The sequence below is a fragment of the Lampetra planeri genome, chromosome 18 (assembly GCF_965212315.1).
Source record: "Lampetra planeri chromosome 18, kcLamPlan1.2.h2, whole genome shotgun sequence".
Classification (NCBI taxonomy): domain Eukaryota; kingdom Metazoa; phylum Chordata; class Hyperoartia; order Petromyzontiformes; family Petromyzontidae; genus Lampetra; species Lampetra planeri.
In genome coordinates, this window is record NC_136124.1 from 3,053,378 (window position 1) to 3,066,979 (window position 13,602).

The 13,602-nt window shown below is 41.8% G+C and overlaps 2 protein-coding genes across 3 annotated transcripts in view; one reads left to right on the forward strand and one right to left on the reverse strand.

The window, feature by feature from the left end:
* Nucleotides 1–6,469, reverse strand: part of LOC144723492 (A-kinase anchor protein 6-like) — a 31,410-nt gene extending 24,941 nt beyond the window's left edge. The window contains exons 1-2 of one of the 2 annotated variants that reach the window (XM_078602287.1): nucleotides 6,070–6,469; nucleotides 2,973–3,384 (exon numbers count right to left, since the gene is read on the reverse strand). In XM_078602287.1, the coding sequence (XP_078458413.1) occupies nucleotides 2,973–3,278 (306 nt within the window). In that variant the 5' untranslated portion in view covers nucleotides 3,279–3,384; nucleotides 6,070–6,469. Of the gene's footprint in view, nucleotides 1–2,972; nucleotides 3,385–3,839; nucleotides 5,168–6,069 lie in introns of those variants that run through there. The other variant, XM_078602288.1, reaches the window with a different exon arrangement.
* Nucleotides 6,470–10,422: 3,953 nt separating this feature from the next.
* Nucleotides 10,423–13,452, forward strand: LOC144723494 (cytochrome c oxidase subunit 7A1, mitochondrial-like). Its single transcript, XM_078602291.1, has 4 exons — nucleotides 10,423–10,704; nucleotides 11,861–11,947; nucleotides 12,229–12,310; nucleotides 13,160–13,452. The coding sequence occupies exons 1-4, from the start codon at nucleotides 10,690–10,692 to the stop codon at nucleotides 13,213–13,215; spliced, it is 240 nt and encodes a 79-aa protein (XP_078458417.1). The 5' UTR covers nucleotides 10,423–10,689; the 3' UTR covers nucleotides 13,216–13,452.
* Nucleotides 13,453–13,602: the final 150 nt, after the last annotated feature.

The following is a 13,602-nucleotide window of genomic DNA, read 5'->3' on the forward strand; positions in this document are numbered from 1 at the left end:
ATAAATCTGTAAACCATTACCAGAGGACAGCATTCCAATTATCCCCCCCCTTTCCACCCCTCCCCCTCCGTGTTTCTGTTGCTGAGTGAGCCTTTCCAAATTCAAGACACCCAATCGAGTATTTAAAGCACAAACGAGACCATTGTTTCATGATGGGGACCAATGACCATGATGAGTGGCAGGAGAAGCTGACTTGGTCAAATGTATGGGATATCTAATCTGACAACTAAAATCAGTCCTGTCATATATTTTTTTTCATTTAAGAAAATATACTTATATCATGATTCCCAGCTCCTTCAACAAAAACAGGATGGAGTTCCTTTGTAAAACGAAACATAACAATGAAAATCAACATTACAACGTAGCTATAATTTTTTTTTTTAAATGTTAATATTACCTGCTGACATAAGGATAAAAAAACATGGACATTGCCAAAGAAAATGGAAAATAAAGGTTAAAAGAGTGTGTGTAGGCCTAGAAAAGTGCACGCTTGGAGTTGCACTGAAATGCATGACGATGAACACGGAGATTAGAGGAAATACACAAGCCAAACACATAATGACTGTTAAGAAAAGTAATTGGGCTTGGGTAGGGGTAGGACACATCGGTAAAGGAATAATGGCTGGTAAAAGGGACTACAGTAATCCCTCGGCACTTCGCGGTTCAAGTTTCGCGGCCTCAGTGCATCGCGGATTTATCGAACTGATTTAAAGGCCTCATTATACCTGTGCAGTAACACAATCATCATCATCATTCATCATCACATTCATCGAACTGCACAGGTCTGTCATCGTCGTCATTGTCATCGTCATCGTCGTCATTACTGGAGTCAAGTCTCAAGATACTACTGTCATTGGTGAGTGTAGAACACCATAATACGTATCGTATGAGAGAGAGAGAGAGTGAATGTATAATATTAAGGTTTTATAATTAAATAGATTTAAGTAAAATATATATATATATATAAAGTATAAATATACATATTTTAAACATCCTGGTACCCACACACACATATACGGAAATTCCTAGGGGGCCAATCCTACTTCGCGGATTTTCACCTCTCGCGAGGGGTTCCGGTCCCCATTAACCGCGATAAACGAGGGATCACTGTATAGTAATAACAGTGGCAGCCAAAATAGGAAAGACGGCTGAGAGTACGACGACTGAAGAGATGGAAGGTAAAGATCGGATCGGAGCTCGACAGATTGTTTATTACATCACAGGATTGAGAGGCATTATTTAAGCAGTGGACAGATCGTGACCGATGATACCATTGCTACAATATAACGGACATGATTTTTCATCGAACTCAAAACATTAAAAATAATATACAGTACTCTTGATAACTGTACAGCATCTAAGACGTTTACATGTCTAAATTGTTATAGTTCAATGTGGCTTTGTTTGGATAAAGATCCTATCGCTTTAATTGCAGACGGCTAACATCATTTCACATGTTTTTAAAGGACATCCTCTTATATTGGGTGTGTCTTTCAAACAAGCAATCCCAGGGGTTAGTAATGTTATAAAAAAAACTGCCATCAATAGCCACCATATCTGCATACAGATCACGCGATCAAGAGACTTTCCAGCAGAAGGAGAGGATGACACAAGATCAATTGTGAGAAATGTGATAACATGGACTGATAAAAGCCAGAATAACGACAAAGACCTCTAAGGACTGATTTCAAAGCATCGTTAGCACCCACATGATCATTGTGGTTAAGGGATAGTTGATGTACATGTAACACGTATCCAACCTCCTTAAACCCTGGCAATTTGATGAATTGGTACTATTCAAATCCAAGCTTTGTTGCGTTATTGTCCCCTGTTGATCCAAGTGACACTTGAAAAACAAACTTTTTCCACAATAGGTTGTCACATGTGAAATAGTCAATCAATCAACCTCTATTACACAGGCACGCAGAAAATAAGAGTCGGAAATTTGCACACTGTTTTAATCATGTAGTAAATTCTTTCCAGCACTTTCCTTTGCACACATTTGGCGTGGGTGGCAATTTCACGTACCGACCACTTGCTATTTTTGCCACAGAAAACAAATGCAATCATTCCATATAAGCTCAATGCAATGAGTGGATCAAAAATAATAATCGATTCACTTATTAATATTGATTCCTCGGCTCATGAATCACATGTGTAAGAAGTGCTGATCTTGGGTATTACATGTTGTATGTAATTTACTCGAACCACTGGGATATAAATCGTTACATCTCTACTCACTGACCAATATGACGATTATTTTACAAGCAACCTTAGTTTGGAAAATATTTTGTATTCCATGTTAAAGCAACACAACACTTAACTAATGTCCAGCCACTGCTGTTCAGTTAAAATAAATTAGTTTGCTGTCAAATGCTTGCAGCTCATTATAAAACGGTACAGTAAACAAAGACATACAACAGTGCCATCAAAAGGTTGCCACACTATGCTCAAATCAATAACTCATATGTTCTAGCTATATCAGCAGTGTGAGATAAACTGTAATTATCTTTTTTGTTAAACGGAAGAAAAATCATCAATATTTAATTTTGCACTTCAGCAGAACACACATTTAAGCATTGTGCTGACAATGCAGAAGAGTCGCACCTATGAATAATACCACCTTTATAAATGTCTGATTACTCACCGATGGAAATGTTTAGTAACGGCAATACAATATAAGCTATTAAATATTTGTTGCGGCTGTTTACTTCCAATACTAAGTTATATATATCACACTATAGGCAGTAAAGAATGAAACGAGTATTTGCAACTGATATAAACACAAGAATACGTAACAATAGAAAATAAAGATTATCCAAATATGATTCTCTCATAAGACATTGTTTACAACGAAGGAGACGAGTTTATTTTTAAGATGTACGTGCACGCCTGTCAACAGAGTGGAATTTTTTGTCCGAATGTATTTCTGCCGATTGTGAAAACGAACAACACTGCATGCAGCCACTCACCTTGAACTGCTTCAGGTGAAGCTCAGTCCGAACAGCTTCCACGTCCCTCTGAACCTCCCGGCCGAGTTGCGCCACACGTCCGCTCATGTGTGCCAGCCAGCTCTCAGTCTCGGGCAAACTGAGGGCGGCCGACCAGTCCGCTCCTGCCAGCACGGGGGGAGGCCTGCCTGCAGGGAAGCCCACGGCATCCTCCGGCACAAGGGAAGCAGAGGCTCCATCTTCCTGATCCTGCTCCTCCTCCTCATCCCCCTCCACTGCTGCCACTTTTGGGTCCTCTGCACAAGCCCCACCACTGGCTTCCTCCATTTCAACAGCAGCAGCAGCAGCCTCGGTGACCGTCAAACGTAGCCCAGCACGGCACACCAGCCACGGTGATCGCCTTCGCAGCTGTCATGCCCAAGCGGTCGCCTTCCTATGGAGAACAAAAAAAAATATTATTCGCAGAGTTGGAGAAAGAAACTTTTTTTCCGTTAGCGATCACGAATTGAAATTCAAAAGCTGCAGGACGACAGTCGTGCTCCGGGTGGCTTGGCAGAAATCATCCAGTTTGTTTTTCCACATTTTGTACAATAGGTGGGGCCAAAGAGGCAATTGAACAATGTATGGTTCATTTTGTTATTTAAGAACATTAAATAAAGGCGCTTTACTCTCCAATTGTTCTTACAGCACCTATTGTTTGAAAACGTAAACTCAGACCAGCTAGCGTAATTCAGCCAAATAAAACCAGACTTACTAAAATATTTAAAATGTATAACTGATGATACTTAGCAAACTATATATTTTTAAATCCATTACACACCTGTCATTGACATCACAAAAAAATGCAATGGCTCCATATAACCATTCATTCTGCTCACAACCACTTACATGATTATGTAAGAAGTACGTTTTATCTCTACATATAAAACTACTGTCGTGTACCTTGTTAAATATTAATGGTAAATTAAAACCTCTCAAGCATAGTATTTTCCCTACGTGACGTTGGCTATATAAGGTTGCAGGACACTTGTTCTAACATCCAAGTTGAACCATCACATAAGTGTGATCGAGTATAGCAACCAAGTTCTGCCAAGTGTGGCCAAAGAGAAACCATCAACAAAAATACAAGCCCAGACCTGCACGGTTAACAACTTACATATTGACCTTTTGCTTGACAACTGCAAACAATCAGGGTGTGCAAATACAGCCACAACTCTATACATTGCCTCAGTGCCACATTCGACATTTAAAACATTGCATTTCCATGGAATTGGCAGACACGCATGCAAGTTTGCTCACCCTGGCCCTTGTGGGCATGTATACCAAGTAACAACCCGTTGGCAAGCGGACATAAAACTCTGTTAATTACATCTCCTTTGGTTTGGCCCTACTGATTTGTGCCCCAATAAATACTGTGCTTGTGAATGCCTGCCAGGGATAGTCACGACACAAGCAAAGCTCTCACCAAAGTAAGAGTGCCCGTGTGGCAAAGGGACATTCTTTGGTTATCTGCTTTCCTTTCTTGGCAAGACCTTTTGTCTTTTCTATTTTGAGTTATTCCTTCAAACCCATCCACACATAGCTTGCGAACCCACACTACACCCCCCAATAAAGAAGATTTTAACCCACTCGGATTAAAGCAGAAGGGCAAGCAAGCAAAATTGTTGTAACTCTAGCTTGGTGTTCTTTGGTCACATGACACGTCGTATAAATACAACATTATTTTTAACAGCACTACGGCCTCTGTAGGTTTCCATGTGCATTCTGAGTAATAAATAAGTTTATGCCGACTTGATACACCACGATTATTCTGAGCAGGATTGAACTTAAATATAGTGCTTGGATGGGCGACCAGCATGCATGCCAGGTTGTTATAGATGTTTCTGGGGCCGTGCTAATTGGTAGTCGGCAGAGGGCAGCTCAACAAATCTCATTGTTGTACTGTACCCCGCCTTCACCGACGTGGTGAAGTATGGTCAAATAACCCCCATGACCCACACGGCGTGGGGTAAAGCCCTCATCCAGCAGTGGATTGCTAAAGGGCCGTAACGTGCACGTCACACTTACAGATGAACGTATCAGTGCAAGAATATATCACAGCAACATTGACTAGTTTTGTGTACAGCACTGTACAGTTCATTGTTATTGTCAACCCGTGTGCTGTGTGCATTAGTGTCGAGGTTTACACAAGCACAAATAAACCGTATTTGTTCGAACTACCAAGGGTATCTGTTGCGGATTTACTGCCTTTCCGTGATGGAAGTGACTCCCACAGTACAGTATTCTTCTCATTGTGGTTGGTTGGGGGGGTAAACGCACATGGCCTCTTTGAGTCCACACGTGGTACGGTAAATAAAGGTAAATAGTATTAACACTTTTTAAAAAATGAACATGCCAAACGTTTAAACACATCTCTACTAAATACAATGTCAATGCACGTCCGTGTGTTGTACTTCAAGCATGTAACATATACAACGCAGGGCTAGTCCCATGTGTTTTCGGTAAAGTCACGTAGATAAAAAATTAAATATAAATTTTAAATAATAAAAGCAAAGAAACCCACGACGTTTCGATCGCAAGACAAGCGGTTTTCATCAGGCTAGTCCCCAAAAAAACTTTGCAAATTGCCCGTTATTTAAAATTAAATGCCACGTAATTATTATACAAGTACACGTGTATGGTCTAGTATTGCTTAGTCCACTCCAGTATGAGAGCCTCCCCTGTCAGACGTGGGTGCTGTTTAACCATACTTCCCCACGCTGGTCATTCCCAGTTGCAGGAGGGGTTCAAATACGTGGACGCATAGAAGTACTGCACAGTAGAACAAGGGGGAGTTTGCAGCACTGTCCCTTTGATGTCCACCACGCAGAAATATGGTATTACCTTGTACAGGTAAAGTATAGCATTGTACCATGTCAATTTATCCCTTAAGTTTCCACGCATTATTTTGCTGTATACCGTGTGGTTGATTCAAAAGAAGCATCTCAAATCTCAATGGGCATGGTAAAATAAAGACCTCCCTCTGCATGAGATCAATTCCATCCGTGCCACCCCATGGGTAAGGAAAGCGGGAGGGCACAGTGGCAATTAAATCAAATAACAAAACAACAAAACTTACCGTAGTCTTGTCCAGATGCCAGGCCATCATCACCCGGAGACAAATGTGTTTTTTTTTCCTTTATAACAATAAATCAATGCAGCTACCCTGAGTGCATTCGGCTACACACCCGCACGAAAACGAGGCCCCGCTCTTTTGAGCAATCCAGCCGAATTCGCCACAATCCACGTTGGACATGCATCTCTATCTCATTGGCAATGTGTCTCTCTCCAAGGCCCCAAAAACGACCCTTTATCAATCACTGCACCACACGCAATTCACGGCACGGTGCTAGTCTCTCTCCTAGCCAGCCAGCCAGCCAAGCCATTCTGGGTATGAGCAACGCACGCGTTCATGACACCAATAGAAAAAAAAACCACAGCAACAACCAAAACCAGCATTGCATCTCCTTCCCAGGCGAAGGGACACGCCTACAGAGGCCCATTGGTCAGGACAAGTGTTGCCAGATGATGGAGGGAAAACCCAGTTCTAGTTTCAGTGTCTAAACTCGGGCAAAGCCACGAAATTCAAAACTGCGACGCGTTGTGGAGCTGCGCTGGGCATCTAATTTGGTCACTTGCAGCCCGGCCTTTCCCGAGGCTCAGCTCCGGAAAATGTGCCACAGCCCCCCTTGCAGGGAAGCCCCAGGAAATATTCCGTGAGAAATGAACAGAGGTGTGGACTCGAGTCATGTGACTTGGACTCGAGTCAGACTCGAGTCATGAATTTGATGACTTGCGACTCGACTTGGACTTGCATAACAATGACTTTGTCCCACCTATGAGATGTGGACTCGAGTCATGTGACTTGGACTCGAGTCAGACTCGAGTCATGAATTTGATGACTTGCGACTCGACTTGGACTTGCATAACAATGACTTTGTCCCACCTCTGGAAATGAACGTCTGATGATTACCAGCCCATGATCTACCCACTGCTGGTTGGAGATGGTACTTGGGGGCCGTCCATAAATGACGTCACGCGATTTTGGACGATTTTTGACCCCCCCCCCTTCGTCACACGGCGTCACAAAAGTCAGCACCCCCCCCTCAACTATGACGTCACAAAGCTCTGCCCCCCCCAAAAAAAAAACATGCTTCAAATCGCTTTAAACTATTGTCATTGTAGTGCGTATTTAATCTGGCGCTGCACTCTGATGTTGTAGGAGAAAACATTTATTAAGAAGTCTATTTAATTAAGTAGAACGTGTTGTCTATATTTATTTAAAGTTGCGCATTTTGATGTGACGTCACATTTCTCACCCCCCCCCCCTCGTCACACATCGTCACAAATGTGTCTGACCCCCCCCCCCCAGGTGCGTGACGTCATTTATGGACGGCCCCTTGTGATTATAGTACAGTGGTGTACTGAAGAAGGGCCACTGCTTAAAACAGCAGCCTATGACTGTGTATTGTGTAACATACGAAGGTGCAGCCCTGAAATTGCTTGCTCATGTTTCTCTGCTGGCAGAAGGGCCTCCACTTGAAGCTCTATAGAACCTATCTAGGTACGAGAGGTGATCCTCTATAAGACTGTAGAGGACATTGGCCTACTCTTTCAATGCTGGGTCACTCCATACGTTTCCAAGTCGAACGTAAAACATATGTGGTGATGGGGGAGGTTGTGTGAAAAAAATGCAGATTTTAGGAGTTTTAGCCACATGACTCCAATAATCCACACATTTTAGGATAAGAATATTGGAGGATATTTTTGGACTTCTGTATTTATAAAGCAGAGCTAATGATGATTAGTTACTTTTAATATTTTTTCTTGAACTTGATTGCCCATTAAATCCTGCAATTTGTAAGTGGATATTTGAAAACATGGACAGCCATGTTGAATGATTGATTCCAAATGGCGTTGCTATCTCGCATGGTCTATCGATGCAACTAACAATTTTGCATATGAATATATGTAATCGCTTAACACGTAGGCTTTCGCGACAAATATCCAAAATAGAGGTGTTTTGGGTTAGATCGCGTAAATATATAAATGTGTCATTAAACCCGCCACCACCCGACACAGCCAACTAGTAAGGGTTGTCACGAAAACAGAACGTGCCAATTCGTCACTCATCACAAATCTGGCTGTCGCCTGATGAAGCTGGTTGTAATTACTGGCGAAACGTCGCACTCAGATTGTAAATGTTGTGGCTTGGCTCTCCAACACACCGGCGTGCTGTACTAATGACAAATTGACATTTTCTGTTTACGTGACAACCCTTACTAGTTGGCTGTGTCGGGTGGTGGTGGGTTTTAACGACACATTCATATATTTACGCGATCTAACCAAAAAAAACCTCTTATGGATATTTAATCGCTACATCTCCACAGTGTGCGTAACCTCGAGCTTGTGCCCTCCCTGGGCTTAATACAATACATTGCTATGGATGTACTGGCACCCGCCCTAGGAATATGGAATTGCCACCATGGCTGAGAAACAGAAATCGAAGCATTGCCCAGCATTCTTATAATTAAAGGGATACAGTACTTGTGTTTTGTTTAGTTATCTACCTAACTGCAAACACCATTATTTGACTACTGTAATAATTACATTTGAAACCTATCTAATAATAACACTTGTCCTGCCCAATCTCCAAGCTGAGAGAGCAGAGTCTGGTGTAGCAACAGAGAGAGTGGGTGACCAATCATATAAATGTGTCACTGGCTGCTTCGGTGACTTCAATGTAAAAGGTACATAGCACAAAATAACCATGATTAGCACCATTGTAGTGAATATAAATAGCAATGGAAAAGCATATGCTAAGTCTCAGTGTCTGTTTACTGAATCAATTCAGCTGATGGGTTGTTTAAAAAATATTTTTCACATAAAGAGATACATATATATGAAGACATTGCTTGTCTTTTTTGGGAAATGTAAACTGGGTATGAATATGTTTTTTGGGTAGTTAATTAGGAAAAACACTTAAATAAAATAAAATCAGTTGTTTGCTTTTAATTGTACTGGAGTTGGGCATTGGTCTGACCACATTAAATTCGCCATTCTCCATCCACTCCTGAGGCTTTCCCATAACTTTATGATGAGTTGCTCTGAGAGACAGCAGAATAAAACAAATTTAGCGAGGATGGCAAGGCAGTGAGGGTGGGGGGATTGCTATAACTATCTAAACACCAATTTGGGCTCTGCGTAGATTAAATAACTAATGACATGTCCGCGACTGATTTAGCGGTGCAGGAATGATCATGTGCAGCCCCTGGGGCATTTGATGCGTGTGCCAATCAGTACTTGTTTAAGTAGATACCATAGCAATAACCAAGGTGGCGAGGTGGCACAGTGGTTATTACCATGCCATGTCAGAGCACTGAGCCTGCAATTGAAGGCTTGAATCCAACCAGCCACGAGTGATTAAACCGGATTCTCGAGTGTAGCGAGTTGAAGGTCCCATTCGGTGCACCAGGAATTACACTAATACAAATACGTACCGTAGTTGCTTTTTATTTTCATGAGATTGCCAGGTGGCTCAGATGTCAGACCACGAGATTCCATGATTAAATCATGTTCTCCAGCGTGACACGTTGATGGCCAGGGCATATAAGATCTGTACCCCAAGTGAGGATAAAGACTTTCGAAGTAGTTCTGTAACATCTTCTGCCAACTGCAAGAGTTTAGTATCGTGCTAGGATGCGACAGTACAATGTCCATGATGCCACGAGCCAAATTTGAATATAGTTAGGAAAAACACAATTCAATATACCAATTCCCCCATTGGCACCGAACCAATAATGCTACAGACATTTAAAAAAAAGCTTCACCTCTCCCTGCCTGCTCAATACTTTCTTCATAGCATATAATAAGCAGACCTTAATTTGATGTCTCCACATATAAATGCAAATGTGTTTTAGTCCTCTTGGTTTTCCAAACTATTATTATCCTCCAGTGTTTGATAAAGCAGAGCAACGTCATGTTAAACACATTTTTGTAGGTTACCAAATGTTCTTGGCCAGAGCAGTCCATCTCAACGATGCCACTCTACTCAATGCAAAAAAGTAATATTTGATACAAACTCGTGCGTTGTTGTGGAGCAGTACAAATACAAGCATAAACACAGCTCTACCGTTTTTCTCCACATATTTTTTTGAAATATCTGTATCCATCATCATCCAGCAGTGGATTGGCAAAAGGGCTGCACATGTGCATATTATGCAGTTTTTATAAGGGTGGTGATTGACATAAGGGTTCCAGTGCAATGTATTAGTTTATTGTGCAATATTATATTCCTTTAGGACCCAGTGATGTGGATATTTTTCGTCTTTAGTTTGAGCTCTTGCTGTGCCCTCCTCCCTTGAAAAACAACCGGGCGACTGACTGAACGGGACCATCCGTCGCATAACAAATCAAAATCAACTCAAGCTCAGTGTGGCCGGTGTGCTTTTGAAATCTGTGAACACGAATTCTCGCCACTGGCAAACATCGGAGGTGAACAACTGATGCCCCCGTGTGGTGACCTAACTTAATGTTCACGTGGAGGACAACTTTGGTGATTGGCCATGTGTGCTCCACCCACTTACACCCGACGTTGCGCATTTGCTTGACCTTGTGCGAGACCAAGTGAAAGAAAATATACCACCGGCTGAAACAGATTGGTTGTACTTGTTTGGTGGCTTCGGGAGCACCTGGGAACATGTTGGGCGCCGTGGTATGTATGTTTGCTTGTGCCTCGCAAATTCACTTCGGCACAGATTTACAAAAGTTTGACCGCGAGATGTTTTATGACGGGCTTAGGGTGAAATTGTTGTAGTTAATGTTGTTCTAGTTTGGGTGGTGTGGTTTTGTAGTCGTACACGAAATCTTTGTTGGTACGAAGTCATTCGTTGTGTTGCACGCAATGCACATTGCTGGCGGTAATGATTACGTGGTTTCACATCGTTTCCCGTTAGGTTTTAACTTTCGTAAAGATTGCAGTGTCGCAGCGATATTATTAGCACACGAAACAATGTCGACCAGCTGCACAAATAACTAAACATGGGCAATATGTTGGTGTCGCATACTAACGGCCACGGCTTTTGTATTTACGCAGTGATACACGTTAAGGGTGATGTTCCAGATAAGAGTCATACAATGATTACCAGCGTGGTGAAGTATGGTCAGATATTCGGTGGGGTGTGCGGCTCGGGGAACTCATCCAGCAGTGGATTGACTCCGCACACGACATATTACAAATGTTGTAACAATACTTTGAACTTTCAGCCATGAATATATCTCGCTTCGTTTGTGTTAGTGGCCCTTGCCGACCTTGTTTGAATGTCGGAGGCCAATTTTAGAACATTAGCACGTGGCCAAAAACATTCTTGGTCAGTACTTGCAACCTTCCAAGGGGGTTAGGGGTACAGTACTTGGATTTCAACCACAATCTAACCCACGTAGGTTCTGGGACAACCCGTGTTAAAGTTGAATCCCAAAACAATTCACGCTGAACCACTATGGCCACAATGTTGTGAGTCTGTTTTCAATGAAATATATTCGCAATCAGCGGTCCGGGTGGATTATCCACTGCTGAGATGGAGTGACGAAATGAGCTCATGTGGAGGTATGGATTGATCTCAGGACCATCTTTTTCCTCCTCCTATTGTCCTGCCACCACAGTCATGTTTATCCAGTGGTAGGTGTTCAGCTGGATTCGCTCGTTTAAAATTATCTGACGGTTCGTGACCTAAACGCCCCTTTCTTTGTGACCTAAACCCGCTTGGTAAGGTGGTCATCCAGCAGCTGATTGACCATGGCTGTTGCTGCTGATGATTTAGATGATTAACAGTTTGGTATGATACGTGTGTACTTGCTCACTCTCTTTGCAGATACTAAAGCAGTGTGGAAGACGAGTGTTTTCCACCAGTACTCGAAGCAATGTCAACCGAGTTCTTGAGAAGCAAAAGTTATATCAGGTCCATATACACTGAAATCCGAGCAGTGCAATGTGTGATACAACTGCATGAAATGACATGTTCAATTCTCCTCACCACCCACCAACTATTCTTGAAGCAGCCTAACACATTAGGATCAATTGCAAGTAACACACCATTAAAATTAAGGCTTGTGCCGTAGTTTCCCCCAATTAAATGCTAATCTGGGCATGCCATTATGTTCATGCACAACCGTTCTTTCTGTTTAGGCCTGTAAATATTCCATTGTGTATTTGAGGTTGTGTGCTTGGGATTTGCAACAGGCGAATGACCGCCCAGTGCACCTGAAGGGAGGAAGTGGAGACCGTCTGCTCTACATGTTGACCATGGGCATAACCGTCTTCGGTAAGGAAATAATTTGCCAATACTGGAGTTACAATCAGTCACCATCAATATGTTGCAATGTAGTACCTAAAAAGATGTATATTCACTTCTCATAAATTTTAGTCATGAGACAAAATTTTACCAAATTACATCATCCAATGTATAACAGTGAAAACCCACTCTTATCTGGTGTCCTTGAATCAGACAGCAGACATTGTTATCTGAACATTTTTTTTCCCATGCTTTTGCACAGATAGGAAAAGCAACCAGAAGTTGTGGCACATTCGTCCTTTTAACCATGCCAGACCGGAATTGACCTGGAGGCATAGTTTTAGAATTACGTTATTCATCCTGTTGTCCACACTCAAGTGCTGATAACAGGAATAACCTGAAATTGGTTATATTTGTTATCTGCTTTCATAGCCGCACGTCTTCGCACAGATCAGAGTAGATTTCGCAGAAAAAACCGTGCATAATAGGATCGGCCCCATAGCCACATCCATCCCCTATATAAGGGGAGTTCCACTCTTCTGCTAAGAAGTGAACATTGTTTTACCCACTCTACTTAATATCTTGACTTAAAGCTTTCGTGACTGCAGGAATTCATATTCTTTGGGTCTTTCGGTAAAGTCATGTAGATAGGTACAAATTAATAAAAATAATAGATATTAAATAAATAAAAACTACGACGTTTCGATCACAACACAAGCGATGTTTATTTTATATATATATTTTTTTGTACCTATCTACGTGACTTTACCGTTAGACCCAAAGAATACACTCTACTTGATGTCTGATTATCACGTTTCAGTGCTGACCAACATAGCTATTGATAAACTGGTGTACATTCTGATGCCCGTGTGTTTTCAGGTTCAATGGGGGTTGTCGGAAGCCTCGTATGGACTGCCTTTCCTCACAACAAGTGAAGGTGTCGGCGTGAATTGCTCACAACTCTGCAACTGCTCAAGCAGACAACAGATGTGCACCTCAGTCACCGCTCTGTGCCTCTTGCACCAGTAGTAGCCACTTATGAACATTTATTGTTTTCGTTGTGTTGAAAACACTTGGTATTAAGGTTACTATGAGCTTTTAAAAATGCCTAATGAATATATTGTTATATTCGACTATTGGAAATTGAGGCAATAAAGACATTTCAGCCATAATGTGATGCTTTATTGTGTGTTTATTACATACTTTCACTGCATGCTTCACATTTATTTGTTTTAAAACACGGTTTATAGGTACAGTATTCTAAATATTAAATACCCGACTTTGCATCAAATCGAAATTCATTTAGTTAATAACCAGATATG

Coding starts and splice junctions, on each gene's coding strand:
- LOC144723494 (XM_078602291.1), top strand. Junction 11,948..12,228: donor AGAAGCAAAAGTTATATCAG/GTCCATATACAC, acceptor GATTTGCAACAG/GCGAATGACCGCCCAGTGCA. Junction 12,311..13,159: donor CATGGGCATAACCGTCTTCG/GTAAGGAAATAA, acceptor GTGTGTTTTCAG/GTTCAATGGGGGTTGTCGGA.